The sequence below is a fragment of the Culex quinquefasciatus genome, chromosome 2 (genome assembly GCF_015732765.1).
Source record: "Culex quinquefasciatus strain JHB chromosome 2, VPISU_Cqui_1.0_pri_paternal, whole genome shotgun sequence".
Lineage (NCBI taxonomy): Eukaryota > Metazoa > Arthropoda > Insecta > Diptera > Culicidae > Culex > Culex quinquefasciatus.
In genome coordinates this window covers 54604974-54627520 of record NC_051862.1, presented here as the reverse complement: position 1 = coordinate 54627520, position 22547 = coordinate 54604974, and the positions used below count along the sequence as shown (strand labels likewise).

The following is a 22547-nucleotide window of genomic DNA, read 5'->3' as shown; positions in this document are numbered from 1 at the left end:
ACTAAAAACTAAAAACTAAAAACTAAAAACTAAAAAGTAAAAAGTAAAAAGTAAAAAGTAAAAAGTAAAAACTAAAAACTAAAAACTAAAAACTAAAAACTAAAAACTAAAAACTAAAAACTAAAAACTAAAAACTAAAAACTAAAAACTAAAAACTAAAAACTAAAAACTAAAAACTAAAAACTAAAAACTAAAAACTAAAAACATAAAACATAAAACATAAAACATAAAACATAAAACATAAAACATAAAACATAAAACATAAAACATAAAACATAAAACATAAAACATAAAACATAAAACATAAAACATAAAACATAAAACATAAAACATAAAACATAAAACATAAAACATAAACATAAAACATAAAACATAAAACATAAAACATAAAACATAAAACATAAAACATAAAACATCAAACATAAAACATAAAACATAAAACATAAAACATAAAACATAAAACATAAAACATAAAACATAAAACATAAAACATAAAACATAAAACATAAAACATAAAACATAAAACATAAAACATAAAACATAAAACATAAAACATAAAACATAAACATAAAACATAAAACATAAAACATAAAACATAAAACATAAAACATAAAACATAAAACATAAAACATAAAACATAAAACATAAAACATAAAACATAAAACATAAAACATAAAACATAAAACATAAAACATAAAACATAAAACATAAAACATAAAACATAAAACATAAAACATAAAACATAAAACATAAAACATAAAACATAAAACATAAAACATAAAACATAAAACATAAAACATAAAACATAAAACATAAAACATAAAACATAAAACATAAAACATAAAACATAAAACATAAAACATAAAACATAAAACATAAAACATAAAACATAAAACATAAAACATAAAACATAAAACATAAAACATAAAACATAAAACATAAAACATAAAACATAAAACATAAAACATAAAACATAAAACATAAAACATAAAACATAAAACATAAAACATAAAACATAAAACATAAAACATAAAACATAAAACATAAAACATAAAACATAAAACATAAAACATAAAACATAAACATAAAACATAAAACATAAAACATAAAACATAAAACATAAAACATAAAACATAAAACATAAAACATAAAACATAAAACATAAAACATAAAACATAAAACATAAAACATAAAACATAAAACATAAAACATAAAACATAAAACATAAAACATAAACATAAAACATAAAACATAAAACATAAAACATAAAACATAAAACATAAAACATAAAACATAAAACATAAAACATAAAACATAAAACATAAAACATAAAACATAAAACATAAAACATAAAACATAAAACATAAAACATAAAACATAAAACATAAAACATAAAACATAAAACATAAAACATAAAACATAAAACATAAAACATAAAACATAAAACATAAAACACATAACATAACAACATAAAACACTGAAAGTAAAACCTCTGAAAGAAAAACAAATACAAAAATGAGGTTTTCTGAGTGAAACCCAAATAACGTCAAATATTCATATGTCGGTTCGATTTTTTGATGCCCAAAAATTAAAACGTTGATTTTTTCAAATTTCTTTTTTTTTAATTTAAGCCTTATTCATCGAAAGATCCATAAACATTTCATTTGGCCTTTCGAAATGTTTAGCTTTAAACGATCAGAATTTAAATTAAACAATATCCAATTTCTAAAAATAAATGGATGTTCAGAAAATTTCACGAATGTTTCACTTTTGACATTGTGGATGACGTGATCATGAGCTTGACCAAAATACTGGTATGAATTATTTGACTTCTTTTCAATTCCGAAATTTTATAATTCGTGACTTTGTTACTTGACTCACTATCACTACGGTCCCTAACTGTTTAATGAATTGGAAAAGGGTTATTCATTGTTATCGCAAAATCTTGCAACTTTATAATGAGCTTTTTTTGACGACATGATAATCGCAATGTTGCTGTTGTTTTTGTGTGGAAACCGTGAATTACTTTAAAATTAGTTAAAATTGATATTTATAAATGTTTGATTTCTATGTTTTCTGTTTAAACCAATCAGTACTTTAGTTCGTATTTGAATGTTGTCGAATTAGTAATTAACGTAGTCATAATCTATCATAAAACTTAGTGTTTTCACAAAGAATCTATTGAATAGAAAAATAATGGAGACGCACGGTAATTTTGTATCTGCAGACTATTACAAATAATAAGAAAAGAAATTCCCAAAACTACAACCCAGTTTCCCCCTCCTCATTTCACAACATTTGGACAGCGACAAAAACATTTCACTTTCTCTACGCTAACTATACCACACATTTACTCCCTCCCATCCATGGAAAACGCCGCGGACACCTGAGCGAGCAAAACATGCGCAGCTGGGCAGGCACTTTTCCACAATTTCCCTCCTGCTGCTGGTGCGCACATTTGGCGCGAGTGTGGAAATATTAAACGTTATGTGTTTATGAGTTTGTGTCTGTGTCGGACCACGATTTCGTGCGGTTCGGGAATGCCTGGCCACGACTTGGACGGCTATTACGCGGTCAGCCCGCCGTTGGGCCAGGTCGGTTGGTCATTCGGACGATGAAATTTAACGCCCCCGCGCGTTCGTATGCAGAGTGCAAGTGTTAAGCGAGCGAGAGCGGTCCAGGCGCGCCGAAAGAAGATTGTGATCAAATAGTGAGTGGAAAAGACGTGGCAAATGTGGTGAAAGATGGCGCGATTTGAGGAAAATTATGAGATTCTGGAGTCGGATCGGCTGGGCAGGTGAGTCTTCCTAAATCTTCGGTGGGTCAGGAAACGGTGATTTACGAGAGGGTGATTCAGGTCGTCGATGATGGACACCTGTCAGCCGAGTCAACGGGTGGCCTAATTACAGTAGTTGTTCGGTAACTGGGCGTTATTTAACTGGGCTGCTTTTTAACTGGGCGCTCGATAACTGGGATGTAGCCCACTTAAAAAACAGACAAACGTCAAAAAACCAAAACAAACCGAAATGACCGAGGGGTTAATGGATGCCAAGAGCCTGTTCAACAAATAAAAAAACTGTTTTCAAACATTCATTTAACTTAAAGTCACAATTAAAGAAATATGAAAAGTATGCATTGAAAATAAATTTGAGAAATTTTTATTTTTATATTTCATCAGGAAAATATTATGCATCGACGGTCCCCTCGTTATTTCTCGTTCAGCCCAGTTAGCGAGCAGCATTCGATGACTGGGCTACGTTCTCAGCCCAGTTATCGAACAAATACTGTAGTACATGTTTACTTCCTTCCTCGTGGGGGCGGCTAATTTTAAATTTTCTCGTCTTTTGTTGCACTTTTTTGGAGAAAGTCCGGTATTTTTTTCTTGTTTTGAAATTGTTTAAACCAATAATATGAGACAACGCGTGGAAAAATTATCATAGTTTTTGGGTAAGGCTAGTGGTGTCAACTGGGCCGAATTTGGGACTTTATTCTGAATAGGGACAGCAGTTTTTATCTTCACAGAAAAATGATGGTAATATTAATCAGGGAATGGTGCCAGATTTTGTGTTAAAAAATTGTGGTTCACATATTCACACATTTTTTAGGTTAATTTACTAAAAAAGGTAATATAATTCAACCAACCAAATTTTCAACCTTCCAAAATTCAACATTTTTTCTGTGTAGAAATTTGATAGGTTCCAAAAAACATTTGAAAACAACACGGCTCAGATAGGTTTTCAAATCGACGTGATGCTTTTTGACATTGCGAGAAAAACACATTTCAATGTTTGGCCTTGAATAAACGAATAATAGATGAGGCAATGTATACCATTCTGTACATTGTCTCGAACTTTGGTTGAAGTTGGATACCGGAGTCCCGAGTTATAATTGAAAATGTTTACTGTAGTTGTGCATGTACGTGTGTCAAACGCATTCTGACTAAAATCCCTTTGGTCAGCTGTCGCACATGCTGTATTTTCATTTCAAAAGAGCCAAACATTCAATATTACGCCCTTTTGAAATGTTAGTCTATATTCAAGAAAATTAAAAATATGGTTTTCGAAAAAATTGAAAAATTTCACAAATTTTAACATTAAACATCGGACGAAATCGAAAACATCAATTTTCATGTTTTTAAATCTTTGCATGGTAATATCTCAGCAACTAAAGGTCGAATCAACAAAATTAAAAAAAGCAAAACATAGAGAACTTTCCCAGTTTTTTTTTAAATATTTTTTTCAAAAGTGGGCAAACTTGTGCATTAATAAAAAAAAACTGCGACTATTTTCAAAAAAGGTACCTAATAATGGCTATAACTTGAAATAGGTGAGCTTTATCAAAATTTCTCTAGAGTGCTTTTTGATGGCAAATTCGATTTTACATCGAAAAATAAAGTTGAAAAATGTTTCGATTTTTTGAAAAAATAAGTAATGATTCAAAAATTCATAACTCGGTCAAAAATTTTTTCACAACCTGGAAATTTCAGAAAAGTTGGCATTTAATGTCCCCAAAAATATTTAAAAAAAGAAAAATAAACACAGTGTTTTTTTTTGCAAATCAAGTTTTAGTGACACAAAGTGAAATTAAAAATGACCAAAAAATTTACCAAAAAAAATCCAAGATGGCGACCAAAATGGCGGTGATTAAATATTGAAAAAATGCATTTAGTAATTTAATAGGCAATCAACCACTCAATTTTGACAAAAAAGGGTCGCAGAACTCGATTTTTATGTTAAAAGTAAGAAAATAAAAAATTATATGGACAAACTAATGATGCAAAATGGCTTCTTTGGGAATACCGAAGGCACCAAAAAAGTTTCAGCCAGATTAAAAAATACAAAATTAATTTCGTAGAGAATTGTTCCAAAGAAAAAAGTAGATATTGTTTGGCATAAATTGTAAATGTGTTAAGAATTAAACAAGTTGAAAAATATGTGTTAAATACATTTAAATACTATCAACGTCATCCAAGTTTACGATATTCCATAAATTTAATGACCTTGAAAAAATCTATGTTCATAAAAAACAGAGTTGTGCTGTACTTCTTGGTTTAACAAAGTTTAATGATAGACATTTAATTGAAGATGAAGCTAACAAAATGCTACGCTATTCCTTTTGCAAATTCCGAAACAACAAGTCACTAGTAAAAAAATAACTGCGTACTTTTTTTTTATTTAAAATATAGGAAATATTTCAAAAAAAATAATAATAAAGCCAAAGTTGACCCATACCCATTTTCAAAAACATTGGCAAAGTCACATAAAAGAAGTCAAAAATTAGTTGGATGGTTTTTTGGTGAATTTGTAGGTCAAAAAGTCCGTTGGGTTGTAGAGGGTTAAAAAATATAAGGCTTGATATTTTGTATTTGTAACGAAAAAAATACAGTTGTAATTGGCTGACAGCAAACATCTCTTTGTGTCAAATTGTTTCATAACTTGTGCAAATTATTATTTATGATCATTATTCAGGTACCTGGTGGCAAAACGCGACTTGGCACGCGGCGAGCTGATCCTGGTAGAACGTCCAACCGTCGTCGGGCCACACTGGGACTCGGACGTTTGCTGCCTGAACTGCTTTCGTAACTCTTGCACCATTTGCCGGTACGTCGACGTCGATTGACGGTCGCATGAATTGCTCACCTCAGTTTACTAATTAAAATTTGCTTCATTTATTAATAGTCTGTGTCGACGGGCCCCCCTCTGCTACGACTGCACCGGCCATGACGAGGCCGAGTGTCGCTTCTACCGCGAGTCCAACTTGGACATCAACTTCCTGTTCAACCACTTCAATGTCGTCACGTCGGTTCGGTGTTTGCTGCTGTACCGTACTGATCGGGATAGGTTCTGGGAGATGCGACGGATGGAGGCACATTTGGAGGAGCGGCGTGGTTCGGAGATTTGGGACATTCTAAGCAAGTATGTCGTTGAACCGCTGCTTCAAAACGGGGCATTTGACCGGGTTGGGGACGGTGAAGGCGAAAAAATGACCGTAGATGAAGACCTGATTCAGCACTGCTGTGGCGTGTTTGACGTAAACGCATTTGAAATTCGTGGCAACGGAACCAACCAGAGCGTCCAGCAGAACTGCTTTGTCCGCGGGTTGTACCCGCGGGCAGCCCTAATGGCCCACGATTGTGTGCCGAACGCGTTCATTTCCGTTGACGGTGAGTCCAACCTGCGGGTGTACGCCGCGGTTCCGATCGTGAAAGGCCAAATGGTGCTCTTCAACTACACCAGATGTTTGTTTGTAAGTGTTGCGATTATTGATATTTTCCCGCGCGGAGTAAACAAACGAGCATTGATTTCTTCTTTTCAGGGCACGTTCGAGCGGCGTGCGCATCTGCGCAAGGGGAAGTACTTCCTGTGTACGTGCGCCCGCTGTGAAGATCCAACCGAGTTGGGCACCCACCTTTGCTCGGTGCGGTGCACCAATTGCTCCGCGGGACTGTGCTCGTACTACAGCAAAGAGTGAGTCATTCGTGGGCGGGATTGGTTTGTCGGAACAGTTTATGATTTTTCTGTTTCTCCTTTTGGATAGAACGAAATGGAAGTGTGACAAGTGTCTACACGAGTTAACGCGGGAGTACGTAAAACAGGTGTTTACTAATGCCAGAAACGATGCCATGGCGCGATGTAAGTATTTATTCGACATAAATTAAATTTTTAAGAGTGAACAACCAAGCTGCTCCATCAAAATTTGATTAACTGAAAACGATTTGGTGGAGACGCCCCTTGTTACTAAACAATTTTAGATTACCATACCTAAATCAACTTTGATCTAACATGAGTTCTCTAATCCTAAAGCTTAATGTTAACTCTATATCCTTCTATTTCAGCTTTTGAGATCCCCGAGCTTGAAGAAGCCATCACAAGACACTCGGCCACGCTGAATCCCCGAAACTCCCTCGTCCTAGAGCTCAAACAAACCCTGGCCGGTGAGCTGCGCAATCTGTGCCTGGCATCTCATCCAGCCAACGTCCCACGACATCTGCTCCAGCGCAAGCTTGAACTCTGCGCCGAACTGCTGGACGTTCTGCGCGTTCTCGAACCCGGAATCTCCCGGCTGACCGCCATCGGTCTGTACGAGTACAACGTCTCGCTGTGGAATGTGGCCAGGAAGAAATTTGAAACTAAGGAGATTTCGGCGAAGGAATTGCTGGTACGAATCAAATCGTTCGGGTTTCAACATTTTATTTACTTGAGTTTATTTATTTAGGATAATCTTATCAAAGGAGAATCAGGTCTGAAGCAGTCCATCAGCATGTTACTGTTCGAGCATCCCACAACTCCAGAAGGTCATCTGACCAAACGGGCGATGCAGGACTTGAAGGAGCTAAGGGAAGAGATCGCGCAAGTTCGAGCACTTGTTTGTTCAAATCTAAAATCTCCGGCGGAGGATAAACCGAGCATCATCGACTAGGTGAGTTTTTCGTTAATCTAGCTTAAAATAAACAACTAGGATTCAACTAAAATGGCGTTGATAATCTCCCGGACCTGTTGAAGAAGCCCTTGGCGGTCCCGACAGTCCGGTGGAACGCAGTACACGCAATGGTGCAAATGCCGTCGAATCTCGCTCAGTCCGGGCTGCGAATCATCATTTGGTTGAATGTGAAGGAAGCCTCCCTCTCTATCGCCGTTCAAGTTTTCGTACAACAGCTGGCAAATGGCGAACTGGTTAATATCACTGTGCTGGTACGAGCAGAGATCTTCCTGAACGTAGGCAAAGCATCCATCGCAGTCGATTCGCGAGTGGATGTGTCGAGCTTTGGATCGGCTATCAAGTTGCTTGCTTTGGCTATCGAGTATTATCACATTGTCGAGATCGATGAAGGACACTTGGAAGGATCCGCTGGGCTGCGCCTGGACGGCTATGTTGTCTGGGTTGATGTCGGTGAGGTAGAACCTGTAATGACAAAAATGGTTTATATGTTAAATTTAATTACAATCGCTGTGGGTATCGCTACAGTTATTACCAAATTTAGATGCAACCAAACTTTTACAACAAAAACTCAATTTCTACACATGGGTCGTGCTTAATATTTTAATAGTTCTGAACTCAAACTTTAGCAGTCTATACTCGAGAAAAGGTTGCCAGATCTTCAAACTCGATTACCGATTCAGCGATGAGTCGAAGGATGGGTGCGGACCTAAATTCTGTACAGATCTACGAAAAAAAAGTACATAAATATGACTTAAGTGGTCATAAATTCAGACATGGTTTCCAGGTCATTGAACTTTTGATTTGTTTGTTTTTTTTTTTTTTTTTTTTTTGTAAGGTCTTTCAATTACCTTTAGTCACCAAAACTCTTCAATTTTTATAATTTGGTGGTATTAAAGTTGATTCCTGGCAACTTCTCCCAGTCACGAAATATTCTAGCAGGGCTGGTTCTGCCAGAATCCTGCTAGAACAGTGGAACATTTCTGCTAGAATGCTGTAAGAATTTCCAGCTCTGTGAAAACGTCGAGACTGGGCTCTTGTGTTGTTTTCAGCAACGGAAGGGCAACCTTAAGTGGTCCATCAGACTCATTTTAATTTGGAACGAAGTTTGAGAAAGTTCTATTTATTAGTAATTTGTATTTATTTTTATTTGTAAAAATGCCTCAACAACAAAAAAAAAGCAATTTACCGAAAATCTCAATAACATTTTTAGAACTTTGAAGGAAATATCAAAATCAACGTTTCAAAAAGCCACATGAACAATGACTAACCGTAAAAAACGCAGTTTGGAATGTTAGTGTTTTATAGTTTTATAGGCCAAATTAAAAAATATAAAAAGTAATCTTTTCACAAATATAAACCTGTTTCTGATAATGTCGAAAAATAGCTAAAGTTCATTTAGTTTTTTGGAAACTAATTTAAAAAGTTGAATTATGCATAAAAAGTGAAAAAAGAAGTTTCTATGTTTTAGGAACTTCTTTGTAATTTTTCATATTGGATCAGTTATTGAAGTTATAAGAGTCGAAAAAGCCGCCGGCTGAAAAACTCTATAAAGAATAAAAATGGAAGTTAGTTTCAATAAAACATACCTTCTATCTTCATATCTTCATATCTATCGCTCGCACATTAAAATGAGCGGCTCTTTTGCTCGGCTCTTTCGCTCTTTTTCAAAATTTTGATTAAAAGTCTATTTTTAACCCACTACTGCCCAATTTTTTTTTCGAAAATTTTTGTTTTTCCCGTGTTTAGGAGGTCATTTTGAGCAACTTTTGTTCTACGAAAAACTTTACTTGTCTTGTATTATGTTTTTCTTGTTTAATTTTTAATTTTTTAATTTGCATTTATCTTGTTAAGAGCGAGTTTTTCATCAATGTGTAACAGGTCGTATCGAGGTGCTCCGATTTGGATGAAACTTTCAGCGTTTGTTTGTCTATGCATGAGATGAACTCATGCCAAATATGAGCCCTCCACGACAAAGGGAAGTGGGGTAAAACGGCCTTTGAAGTTTGAGGTCAAAAAAACATAAAAAATCTTAAAATTGCTCGCATTTCCGTAAAACTTCATCAATTCCAACTCTCTTAGATGCATTCGAATGGTCTTTTGAAGCACTTCAAAATGTGCCATAGACATCCAGGATTGGTTTGAAATTTTCTCTTAGCTTTTGCAAATTACTGTCAAAAATAGATTTTTTTTAAACCTTAATATCTTTTTCCAACAGCCTTCAACACCCATACTCCCGTAGGTCTAAAGATAGGTAATTTCATGGACTATAAGCCTACGGTATTAACTTTTTGGCCAATCGCAGTTTTTCTCATAGTTTTTCGATTTTTCTACAACAAACAATTTATAACGTTAGTTTTTACCATGCTGGCCTCCATAGCGGCACTTTTTGGTCTCAATTTTGTCATATTCGGAATCCTCGGACGATTTCACTTTAGTTAGAAGTATTGGAATTGTAATTTTGATTTAAAACCCTATGATCAATACGTCAAATGCTGTATCAAGTAGGCGAAAACCTGTTTAACCCCTAATTCAACAAATTTCTAAAAAATATTTTAATTCATTCTAAATGGCAATTTTTCCAATCAAATTAACAACTCCAATACTTCTAATTAACGTGAAATTGTCCGAGGATTCCGAATATGACAAAATTGAGACCAAAAAGTGCCGCTATGGAGGCCAGCAAGGTAAAAACTAACGTTGTAAATTGTTTGTTGTGGAAAAATCGAAAAACTATGAGAAAAATGGCGATTGGCCAAAAAGTTAATACCGTAGGCTTATAGTCCATAAAATTACCTATCTTTTGACCTATGGGAGTATGGGTGTTGGAGGCTGTTGGAAAAAGATATTGAGGTTTTAAAAAAATCTATTTTTGACAGTAATTTGCAAAAGCTAAGAGATAATTTCAAACCAATCCTGGATGTCTATGGCACATTTTGAAGTGCTTCAAAAGACCATTCGAATGCATCTAAGAGAGTTGGAATTGATGAAGTTTTACGGAAATGCGAGCAATTTTAAGATTTTTTATGTTTTTTTGACATCAAACTTCAAAGCCCGTTTTACCCCAATTCCCTTTGTCGTAGAGGGCTCATATTTGGCATGAGTTCATCTCATGCATAGACAAACAAACGCTGAAAGTTTCATCCATTTTTGGCGATTTTTTAAATCGAAGCCCGTCTAAAGGCGGGGTTGGGTTGTAGAGGGTTAATTATGGAGTGGCTTTCATGTTTTTTAAATTGGATTTTCATCAATAAAAACAAATTAAAGAAGTGCTGATATTTGAGAAAATATTATGCAAACTATTGAATCGGGCAAGAGGTATTTATTATTCCAAAATCTCATGGGCTATTTAATAGTTTTTGATGTAATTTTTAAATGTATACATTTTGAAATGCTCAAATTTGTATTCGGCTAATAGTTTAATGTATTTTTAAGCAGGTATTAGACTATGACAAACAAACTAACAAACTCGCAAACAAACATTTTTAGGTTATATTTATATAAAAAATACACAAGTTTAAAAGTCAATCCGTCTTATAACGGTTCTTTCAAAAGATCGGAGTTTAAAAAAGATTTGCGGCTCTTTTTTGTGAGTCATGGTTCGCTCGCTCTTTTTAGTGAACATATCGTTTTAGTGAACATATCGTTTTTATTTAATATTTGATGAAACCGTCTGTAACAAAATCAACTATTTGATAATTCCATTGACAAAAACATTTTTACATTTATTTTTTTATTATTGAATTTCTTAAACTCATTTGCAAACATTTTTTAAAATATTTTGAATGATTTGATGTTGATTTAGAGAAGAACGAGGCAAAGTTACGCACCTAATGACAATCATCCTGACGCCGGTGACCATAAAATATTTTTGATTAGTTGTATCACAGACAAATTGACGTAAATCATTGATCAAATTTTACCAACATTTATCAATCACTAAAAAAACTTAATAAAAAAACAACTAGCTTTATCTAGTTTTCAACACAAGAAACGAACATTGCGACATACAAGAGTTGTGTATCACTTCCTATAAAGCCATTTAACTCTTGTTTTCATTGAAATCCTTACCTAAATCCTTTGATTCCTTCTGTAAATCGAAAACTAGCTTGAATCAACTCTTTGGCTATTCTCAGTCTTGTGTTCAGCGAACTGTCGTAGAAATTGACGACCGCATCCCCATCGAAGCTCTCCAATAGCTGGAACCCTCCTTGGAAAATCACTGTTGGAACGGGAAAACCATGACCATCGAATAGCTACAAAATAAAAATAAATGAAAATTTAAAGAAAGGAGCCGCACGGTTGTTCATTACCTCTAGCAGCAACGGCTGCACGTTAATCTGCAGCAATATCAGTTTCAACAGCTCTGTACCCTTAAACTCATCCAAGAGACGATGTAAAGCTTTCTCATTTTTTGAGGGACAAATTATGCACCCTTCCAACTCTTGCGCGAGCACTTTTCGCCGAAGAACTTTAAGAACATTTTCATCACTTTTGAATTTACAATTAGAGTGACTTGTTCCAAGCTCGTCACAAACGGCATCCCGCAATGCTTCAATGGCTCGATTTTTGTTGAGTTTCTTGATTACCGCCTTCTTCCCACTACTCAGCAGACCGTAGCTGACTCCATGTGGGTTATACCTACAGGTTAGCTGGTTCCACGGATCGATGTTGACGAGGTTCGCCAAGTGGCCACAGTTGACCGCGGAGCTGGCAAAGCATTCTGGACAGAGGTGCTGCGTGTCGAACTCGCACTGGTTGACCAGGAGTTCGGTGAGAGATTCGGGTTCTCTGGGTTGAAACTCAAAAATTACACAAAAAAGTAGGGCCAGAATGTGCAGGTTGATGAGTATTCGCTGGTATACGGAAGACATATCTCCTCAAAAGAGGTCACATGACAGCAATCTGAAAAGAAATTAGAAAACGTCATGAAGAGTTGGCATGATTGATTGGTATCACTAGATCACTGCCCAAAACCTAATGACCTATTCCGTGGCACCTTTGGACGCCAAGAAACCGTCAATCAGCGGTGGTTAAGCCGCCCCCGAACAGGTTTCAAATTTCACAGAAATAGAAGATTAATGATCTCCTGAGTGTTTCTGCGATACAGATAGGATCGCGTGCTCTCCGTCAGGCCAAGCAAAAGACCCACCTGTCCGGACCAGTTAAGATTGAGTTATGGCCGGCCGGCTTTTCAACGATCAGTCACAAACACACATGTGCAGTGTCTCTCGCTGGGGGCACGCTCGATTGGTGTGAATCATTAGAAGAGCAAAGTGGCTGCGAAGAAACAGTTGGTTCAGCGTAAGCGCGAAAAATGCCGGCTTAGGCGCATGGGGATGACAAACGAAAACAAACATTGCCTTGAACTTAAACGTTGCGATGCAATTAAATTGCAGAATTTCGCAATCTGACCGAAAATGGCAACCTTCAAAAATTCCCCTGATAAGCTTGATAAACTCAGCCACCAACCAAAATGAAAAAAAAATCGTACCAACAATAACAATTGATTCCAGCCACTGTTGGTCTAGATAAAAATAACGTCTATCGACGCTGGTGATATAAAAATCAAATCACATTTATATGGGCTCGGAATGACCGAAGAAAATAACAGGCTGAAAACAAAGCGTGAGTTCGCCATGACCAAAATGGATTAGAGCTTTAATCTTTACGATTTTAAGGCTGAAATGGAAACACAAAGGCTGGCAAAGAGTGTGTTTTTGCGCGTGATTACGCGATGACTTTTTGGTTTAAGATTTGGTCTTTATCCTCTTCAATTTTAGTAAAATTTAAAAATTACAATTGCAATTCATTATGTAATGTATTTTAAAATAAATTATTTGTTCTCAGTCAATTTTGCTAATACTTTAAAAAAAAAGTTAAGTATGTATTTCTATCGAGCACCTAATGCTGACATATCAGCAATTTGGTGTTTGATAATATGTCAATTAAAAATGAAAATAGTAAATAGTTAAAATAGCAAGTTAAAAAATAAATAGTTGAGTGTTTAGTTAATCTCAATTGTGTAGTAGTTTTGAATCTGGGGCGAATCGGGACTACAGTCTGAATAGGGACAGCAGGTTTTAGAACACTTAAAGCTTTAAAATTCGAAAATGGATGTACACATTTTGTTGGTCTGAGCCTGTTCTAACCGAAACCAACCAGAAAAATCAAAATATTGTGCTCCAACATGGTTAAAACTGCTGTCCCAATTCGCCCCATGTGTCCCGATTGACCCCAGTTTACGGAAGTTGATAAGTTTTTCAAACGATTCATGCAAATTCTTTGGAAAATGACCTCATGATTTTGAAGATGTGTAACAAATGTTTACGAGGTTCAATTATTTTCAATTTTTTCAAATCTTCATACAAATTTGAAAAACAACATGTTTTAAACCTTATGCATTTTTAAAAAGAACATAAAAGAGAGAAAGACACAAGTGCAAACTGATGAATTGTTGAGCATTGATTAATAAATGTTTAAAATGTATGTCATTTAACAACTATTTTTGCCTTCCTCACTGAGGTATCATCCTGCTCTAAAAATAAACTTTTTATTAAAAGCTCGAACACCCACCTTCGTGTATATATATCGACTCAGAATTGAAAACTGAACAAATGTCTGTGTGTGTGTATGTATGTATGTGACCAAAACTCGCACTGAGTTTTCTCAGCACTGGCTGAACCGATTTTGACCAAACCAGTTGCAATCGACTTGGTATACTATATATAGGGCCCCATACATCGCTATTGAATTGTTTGAAGTGCCGGTAACTAGTTCTATTTATATGCATATAAACGATGTCCGAATCATCGTTGGTTAGGTAATCGAGAGACCTTTTCAATGAGTCCACAACATTGATAATCTGGCAACCCTGTCTGGATCTAAAAAAAATAGCTGTAATATGTGTCCAAACCACTCATATTACCCATTGTTGGTAAAATGTGAGGAAGGCATCAACCACATAGGTGGATTAAGTTAATTTTTTATTGTAAAAATGCTATATGCACAGCTAACAACAAAAACAAAAACTAGCTTAATCCACCTATGTGGTTGGTGCCTTCCTCACTCTTTTCCAAAAATGGGTTTGGACACAAATTTCGTCTAATTTCGTTAAGTTTTGGAATACAAAAAACACACATATGACTAAATTTTACTGATCTTCAATATTTTAGACTCGTTGGTGAGGTCTTTCGATTACCTAACCAACGATGGGTCGGATGATGGATCCGGACATTGTTTGCATACATTTAAGTGAGATCCGGCTACAAAAAAGTACATAAATATCACTAAAGTGGTCAGAACTCGAGACAGGGTTGCCAGATCTTCAATGTTTTAGACTCGTTGGTGAGGTCTTTTGATTACCTAACCAACGCTGGGTCGGATGATGGATCCGGACATTGTTTACATACATTTAAGTGAGATCCGGCTACAAAAAAGTACATAAATATCACTAAAGTGGTCAGAACTCGAGACAGGGTTGCCAGATCTCCAATGTTTTAGACTCGTTGGAAAGGTCTTTCGATTACCTAACCAACGATGGGTCGAATGATGGATCCGGACATTGTTTACATACATTTAAGTGAGATCCGGCTACAAAAAAGTACATAAATATCACTAAAGTGGTCAGAACTCGAGACAGGGTTGCCAGATCTTCAATGTTTTAGACTCGTTGGTGAGGTCTTTCGATTACCTAACCAACGCTGGGTCGGATGATGGATCCGGACATTGTTTACATACATTTAAGTGAGATCCGGCTACAAAAAAGTACATAAATATCACTAAAGTGGTCAGAACTCGAGACAGGGTTGCCAGATCTTCAATGTTTTAGACTCGTTGGTGAGGTCTTTCGATTACCTAACCAACGCTGGGTCGGATGATGGATCCGGACATTGTTTACATACATTTAAGTGAGATCCGGCTACAAAAAAGTACATAAATATCACTAAAGTGGTCAGAACTCGAGACAGGGTTGCCAGATTTTCAATGTTTTAGACTCGTTGGTGAGGTCTTTTGATTACCTAACCAACGCTGGGTCGGATGATGGATCCGGACATTGTTTACATACATTTAAGTGAGATCCGGCTACAAAAAAGTACATAAATATCACTAAAGTGGTCAGAACTCGAGACAGGGTTGCCAGATCTTCAATGTTTTAGACTCGTTGGAAAGGTCTTTCGATTACCTAACCAACGATGGGTCGGATGATGGATCCGGACATTGTTTACATACATTTAAGTGAGATCCGGCTACAAAAAAGTACATAAATATCACTAAAGTGGTCAGAACTCGAGACAGGGTTGCCAGATCTTCAATGTTTTAGACTCGTTGGTGAGGTCTTTTGATTACCTAACCAACGCTGGGTCGGATGATGGATCCGGACATTGTTTACATACATTTAAGTGAGATCCGGCTACAAAAAAGTACATAAATATCACTAAAGTGGTCAGAACTCGAGACAGGGTTGCCAGATCTCCAATGTTTTAGACTCGTTGGAAAGGTCTTTCGATTACCTAACCAACGATGGGTCGGATGATGGATCCGGACATTGTTTACATACATTTAAGTGAGATCCGGCTACAAAAAAGTACATAAATATCACTAAAGTGGTCAGAACTCGAGACAGGGTTGCCAGATCTTCAATGTTTTAGACTCGTTGGTGAGGTCTTTTGATTACCTAACCAACGCTGGGTCGGATGATGGATCCGGACATTGTTTACATACATTTAAGTGAGATCCGGCTACAAAAAAGTACATAAATATCACTAAAGTGGTCAGAACTCGAGACAGGGTTGCCAGATCTCCAATGTTTTAGACTCGTTGGAAAGGTCTTTCGATTACCTAACCAACGATGGGTCGGATGATGGATCCGGACATTGTTTACATACATTTAAGTGAGATCCGGCTACAAAAAAGTACATAAATATCACTAAAGTGGTCAGAACTCGAGACAGGGTTGCCAAATCTTCAATGTTTTAGACTCGTTGGAAAGGTCTTTCGATTACCTAACCAACGATGTATAACATGATGATGTTTGGTTCAGTTTACTGCCATTTATTCAACTTCCAAAAATATGCGAAAACACATTTTTATACATAACTTTTGAACTACTTATCGAAACTTCAAACAATTTAATAGCACCGTATGGGACCCTAAACCAAGTCGAATGCAACTGGTTTGGTCAAAATCGGTTCAGCCAGTGTTGAGAAAACTGCGTGACATTATTGGTCACATACACACACACATACACACACACATACACACACACATACACACACACATACACACACACATACACACACACATACACACAGACATTTGTTCAGTTTTCGATTCTGAGTCGATATGTATACATCATGGTGGGTTTTCGAGCTTTAAATAAAAAGTTCAATTTTAGAGCAGGATTATAGCCTTACCTCAGTGAGGAAGGCAAAACTAGAAAACTGTTTTATGTAATTTCTAACGGAAATTATTTCGATTTCAAATAAAGTTTTTGACTGAAATGTAAACTTAAAGTAGTACTTCATAAGTACCGTAAACTGGGGGACATTGATAGGATTTCAATTTATTTTTCAAATTTTACACAAACAGTATGACTTGTCTTAAGATTTATTTTTTTAATGCATGTTCTGGGTTAGTTTTCACAGGTATTGAAAAAAAGGAGCTACTAACAATTCTTACAAATGTTAGCCTGAAAGTGTACAAATTGCATTGTCCACGTCAAATTGGCCTGTTGACAGGCATCTTTTAATGTTCCATGTGAAATTTACAACTTAATGTTGGTTTAACTTAAGTTTATTAACTTTTAATAAAATTTACATACATGTTAGATTAAGTAAATGAAAAGCTTTAAGTTTGATCAAAATAAATGAGATTTTTTTTTCATGAGGATTAAAAAAAATGGCACAAAAATCAATTTTGTAGCATTTTCCAAATTTACTAAGAAATTTGTTGTACTGAAAATGCCTTTAATTCTGAAGATATTACTAAATTCTGTTTCTGGGGTTACATACGTGAAATGATCGACAAAAATTTCAAGAGTTGGTATGAGCGCACAATTAAACTTTGTTTTAATCAGTTTTCAAGGCATTAAAATATACATTTTCAACTATGAACAAAATAAATTTGAAGACATTTGGATGCATTATTGCCAAGATATAGCTATTTGAAGTGAGCAGTTAAAAAAACGGGTGTCGCGATATCTCAACACTTCTTTAATCACATCGGCTTAAAATGTTGGTAGAAACTCGTTAAACTGCCCCCCCCACTAAATTTTAAAATCGGGCTTCGTCATGCACACGGAATAGGTCTGGAGAGTCTTCACCCTAAAATTTCAGCCAAAAATCATTTTTTCTTTCGTATTGATTGCTCCCCTTTTAACTTGAAGAAGTCAAAATATGTTTTAAGATTTTTATTTTCTTTTATTTCGGAGTATAATAAACCATCAATAACGAAAAAAAACGAAGTTGACTTTATAGCTGTCGGCCACCATTGCTAGTACCAATCACTAGTGTCTTCCTTTTATCTACAAGGACTTCGCCGCCCTGGGCTCCTAAGTGTATGAAAGTATGACACGGAGAAAAGGCGCCGAATACCCATATTTACACAAAGAATTTTAGAGCGCCCGCCGTGGGATTCAAACCGGCGACCTCTGGATTGTGAGTCCAGTGCGCAGTCCGATTGATCCACACGGGCGGGACGATATAACCACAGATAATAATTTTCCCAGAATTTTAGTCTAATGCGTAGAAATATTATATCAAATTATAATAGTACAGTCCAGACTCGATTATCCGAAGGCCTCGGAAAAAATGACCCTTAAATTAAGGTAAAGTGATTTTTTTTTAATTCAAGACGGCGGCCAATATGGCGGTGACAAAATATTGAAAAAATGCATTTATTATTTAATAGGCAATACACTATTCAAATTTGACTAAAATGGGGACGCAGAACTCGAATGTAATGTTAAAAACAAGAAAATGAAAAAAAGGAAAAACATATTGTTCGTGATTCGATTATCCAAAGTCCCATATAAACCTTCGGATAATCAAAACTTTGGATAATCGATGCTTCAGATAATCGAGTCTGGACTGTAATTGCTTCTGAAAATAATTATTTGTCCTTATGACGGAGCTTTTAAAATACAGTTTAATATCCCTCAAAAACCCCACAAACTTTGTCTTTTTTTTTTCGTTTGTTGACGTTTTTAGCTTGTTTGCTTATTCAGCCTCCTGTGATCAAAATATGATTTTACGTAATTTCCCATGCAATCTGCAAATTTTCCGGAATCGGTTCTAGAGTGGCCAAAGTTGTCACTTTTTGGCGTAAGAACCTTCCTTGGACTTATACGAACCCAATGCAACAAAGAGCACCACGTTCCGTATTGAACTGATTCGCGTTCGAACAAAACCGTCGAAATTTTTTATATATATAGAAGATGAAATAAAAATAAAAATGAAGTCTTAAAAATAAAAAAAAGGTAGATATTTAATTTCCAAATAATCTTTATGATGGAATATTCTTCAAACAATTTAACACAATGTTAATCAAAGAATTTGAAAAAAAAAGTTTCAATTTTCATAAAATTGTTTTGTTTTGTTTATTGATTCATATATGTATAACGGATAACCCAAAGCGAAAAAACGTACTCCATCCAAAAATTCTTATTCCGTGTTGATCTCATCGTTACTGTCAAAGACGCGTTCAAAATTGTAGCCTGCGACCGTCCAAGGAATATTGAACCCTGCAAAACGTTAACAAGCACAAATTTTAATGAGCACTTACCGCTTGCCGCCGCGTACTGCTTGTTGCAAATCGTTTATCCGGAAGAGTTCTCGCGCGGCACACAGAATCGATCACAAAACAATAAGTAACGTTTTGTCAAGGTTCACCAACAAAAAAAAAAGTGTTTCGCGACTCCGTCGAACGTTCCAAATGTGTGTAGAATCAAAACAGATTTTTAATGCGATCGCGACGCACTGTCGAACGTAAATAGAATGAGATTCTGATGAGAACATCAAATTAGCGCGAAACATTTGTCTCGCGCAGTTCTCGCGGGACGGAACGAGTGCGAGAGAGAGTTATTGGAAATGATTCGCTCTTTGTAACTAGAGAGAAGTTGTGTGGGAACTGGAAGTTGTTCACGCAAACTTTGAAAAATCGTAAACTTGATTTAAAACAGCAGTGATTCGGTGCATGTGGTTGTGTTATCGGAACTAATGTTTTGGTTTTGAAACAGACTTAGAATAGAGTTAGTACAATGAAAAGTTTTGAGTCATGAAAATCACATGAATTAAACAAGATCCAAATTATTCATTCAATCACCATGCGTTTCCATTTTATTTTACCCTCTGCTCATTTTTACAAGGAGATGCATGGTACCTTACAAAATTATTTGTAATGTATGATTTCATTTTTTTTTAAATTGGTGTCTGAGAATAACTTGTAATAATCGGCAATTGGATCGAAATAGGACTCAAGGTCTAACTCCTCACAAACGTGGAAAGAGAAATTCTATTTTTAATGTCTTGCTTCCCTAACATCTAAGAATAAAATCTCTGGAATTTCTTAATTGCGAAAAAATGATTAAGAACCCGAAGCTATACAATTATTCCAAGTTCGAATTATTCGATGTTCGATTACCCGAAGAGTTTAAGAAAAACTTCGGGAAATCATTAGGGAAAACGTCGCCTTTTTTCATTTTTTTATTCTTGAGATCAAATTCGTCTTAATCGACGAACACATATTAGTCAAAATAAAGTGTTTTCATATTACCAATATCGCGATCTTGCATTACATACTCCCAGAGAATTTTTGGGGTCATCATGTCTAAAGTCAATGACCTCATCAATTACTCAAATAAGAAAACAATTACATTCCATTTCACATTTCTTTGTTATTGTTTGCTGGACGTTGCCATGATTCTCTCCCATAGCTGGTTAGCAAAAAAAAACAATTTCAATCGAGTCTTCATTTTGCATGGTTCTGTAAACTGATGATTCTCTTCCTCGACGGTTCCTTGGATATTGACAGCCAGAGAGTCGACTGTATTACTCAAAAAAGAGTTAATATTCAACCTACCAAATTTTCAACATGCCAAAATTCATTTTTTTTTTTTTTGCTGTGTACTCTTAAGCGATTTTTAATTTTTAAATCCAAGATGGCGGCTTAAATGGCGGTGAATCGCGATAAGGGTAATGAAAAATGGAAAAAAATCATTTTGTAATTGAAAATTGACTCGGTTATCCGAAGCTTCGATTATCTGAAGGTTTGTATGAGACTTTGGATAAACGAATCAACAATTTTTTTTTCTTGCTTTAAACATCAAATTTGAGTTTTGCTACCTCATTTTAGTCAAACTTGAATGGTTGATTGCCTATAAAAAAAAATACAGTTTTTCAATATTTTATCATCGCAATAAAAAACAAAATATAAATATTGAAATAACAATCCATAGTTTCAGCATTTGCATGGAAAAAGTGTTATAAAATGCATTTTTGCAATTCCGTCGTGAAACTACTTACTTTTCCTGTCATTCTTGAACGACGAAATAGCCTACTTTTCTGTACCAAAAATAACAGAATCGAATAGCAACACTTTTCAAAATAAATGCTGAAAAGTAACACTTTTCATCATTTTTTTGATTTAAACGATTTATTGACAAAATACATGAAAATTTGACTTAAAATTTCACTCAGTGTGTGTTTTTTGGAATTGCAAAAAATGTTGTATGGAACTCGTTGCAAAACTTGATTTTCAGCACTCTTCGTATTTATCCAACTCGGTGAAACCTCGTTGGATAAATGTACGACTCGTGCTGAAAAAATCCTCTTTTTGCAACATGTTGCATGTACTACTATTTGCACTAGTTCAGTTGTTTTGCAATTATTAATTTAAAAAAAATGAAAGAACGAAAACCAGAATTTTAGCGAAAAAAAAACTTAAACATCGAAAATTTTCAAAAATTCAACGCAGGAAAAAACATCTTAAATTGATTTTAGCTGATTGTACTTAAATTTCCATTGAAATTTTGAAGTTTTTTTGAAAAAATATTTTTCCCCCCTGATTTTTCGGGCCAATTTCAAATAAAATTTGTACTAGGGGAAATATACCCATTTTAATCACTCTAAGCCGTTCGACCGATTCTCATCACTTTGCCGTTTTCCGCTATTAAATCAACATTTACAGATATTTCAACAATGGAGAGTTGCTTGCTCACTTTAATTCGAGCTATTTATAACTTTGGAACAGTCAAAAACACCTTTTGAAAGCCGTAATTCATGAACAAAGTGCTGATAGGCCGATAATAGAAATAGGCTGAAAAAGGGTATAGTTCCCCTAGCCTAATCGAACTTCGAATAATCGTGTCTGAACTGTATTAAAATATGTTATCTGTTGCTCTATCAAAATCAAGAACTCTTTGGTACAATAATATGTGGCAGTGCGTGGCCGAATGGTTACGCTGTCCGCTTTGTAAGCGGATGATTCTGGGTTCGATTCCCATCTGCTCCAACCTTCCATCGGATGAGGAAGTAAAATGTCGGTCCCGGCCTTGGTTGTTAGGCCGTTAAGTCATTCCAGGTGTAGGAGTCGTCTCCATGCCATAAGTACAAACAACACACCAAACCAAGCCTACTCCGGTGGAATCGCTGGCGGCGGTTGGACTCGCAATCCAAAGGTCGTCAGTTCAAACACTGAGGCGGAAGGTTCCTTGGAGTAGAAAGAGGTTTGGGTGCTCTCCGCATTCAAGCCTTCGGACTCCTAGGTTCGAGCAGAAACTTGCAATAGAGACCACAAAAGACCCGGGGGTCGTTAATGTGGGTGGTTTGTTTTTGTTGTACAATAATATAGAAAGAATGTAGAAAATAGAACTTTTTCGTACAATAATATAGAATGCTTCAAATTCTTCCACACCTAGACAGGCGACATATCTTAAAATCAGCTTTTACCTTACTTCAAAACACGTTTTTCTACATTAAACTTTCTCTGTTTTTTGTCACTAATATCTACAATAATGCAGGCAGTCATAAACCACTCTATAGCCAAAACATTGCGTTCCCAAAAATTTCTCCGACTATTTCACAACCACACTAACCCGATATGAAACACAT

At 35.5% G+C, this 22547-nt stretch overlaps 2 protein-coding genes across 4 annotated transcripts; one reads left to right on the top strand and one right to left on the bottom strand.

Annotated features, from left to right (window-relative positions):
* The first annotated feature begins 2501 nt into the window (after positions 1-2501).
* Positions 2502-7471, top strand: LOC6047130 (SET domain-containing protein SmydA-8). Its single transcript, XM_038255996.1, has 7 exons — positions 2502-2797; positions 5469-5600; positions 5679-6246; positions 6316-6467; positions 6538-6632; positions 6836-7158; positions 7216-7471. The coding sequence occupies exons 1-7, from the start codon at positions 2745-2747 to the stop codon at positions 7417-7419; spliced, it is 1527 nt and encodes a 508-aa protein (XP_038111924.1). The 5' UTR covers positions 2502-2744; the 3' UTR covers positions 7420-7471.
* Positions 7174-22507, bottom strand: LOC6047092. Of its 3 annotated transcripts, none has more exons than XM_038255998.1 (4): positions 22386-22507; positions 11751-12342; positions 11509-11693; positions 7174-7902 (listed from the first exon to the last, which is right to left on the bottom strand). In XM_038255998.1, the coding sequence occupies exons 2-4, from the start codon at positions 12309-12311 to the stop codon at positions 7455-7457; spliced, it is 1194 nt and encodes a 397-aa protein (XP_038111926.1). In that variant the 5' UTR covers positions 12312-12342; positions 22386-22507; the 3' UTR covers positions 7174-7454. The 3 variants fall into 3 exon arrangements, with proteins under 3 accessions (XP_038111926.1, XP_038111925.1, XP_038111927.1); XM_038255997.1 differs by lacking the exon at positions 22386-22507 and adding an exon at positions 19222-19387; XM_038255999.1 differs by lacking the exon at positions 22386-22507 and adding an exon at positions 12590-12701.
* Positions 22508-22547: the final 40 nt, after the last annotated feature.

What these genes read in the sequence shown, in the direction of transcription:
- LOC6047130 (XM_038255996.1), top strand. Translation starts at nt 2,745, where the DNA reads ATGGCGCGATTTGAGGAAAATTATGAGATTCTGGAGTCGGATCGGCTG. An exon ending in AACTCTTGCACCATTTGCCG is followed by an intron (nt 5,601 to 5,678) that starts GTACGTCGACGT and finishes ATTTATTAATAG; the next exon opens with TCTGTGTCGACGGGCCCCCC. An exon ending in TGCTCGTACTACAGCAAAGA is followed by an intron (nt 6,468 to 6,537) that starts GTGAGTCATTCG and finishes CCTTTTGGATAG; the next exon opens with AACGAAATGGAAGTGTGACA.
- LOC6047092 (XM_038255998.1), bottom strand. Translation starts at nt 12,311, where the DNA reads ATGTCTTCCGTATACCAGCGAATACTCATCAACCTGCACATTCTGGCC. An exon ending in TGCAGCCGTTGCTGCTAGAG is followed by an intron (nt 11,694 to 11,750) that starts GTAATGAACAAC and finishes TTTATTTTGTAG; the next exon opens with CTATTCGATGGTCATGGTTT. An exon ending in GAAGGAATCAAAGGATTTAG is followed by an intron (nt 7,903 to 11,508) that starts GTAAGGATTTCA and finishes TTGTCATTACAG; the next exon opens with GTTCTACCTCACCGACATCA.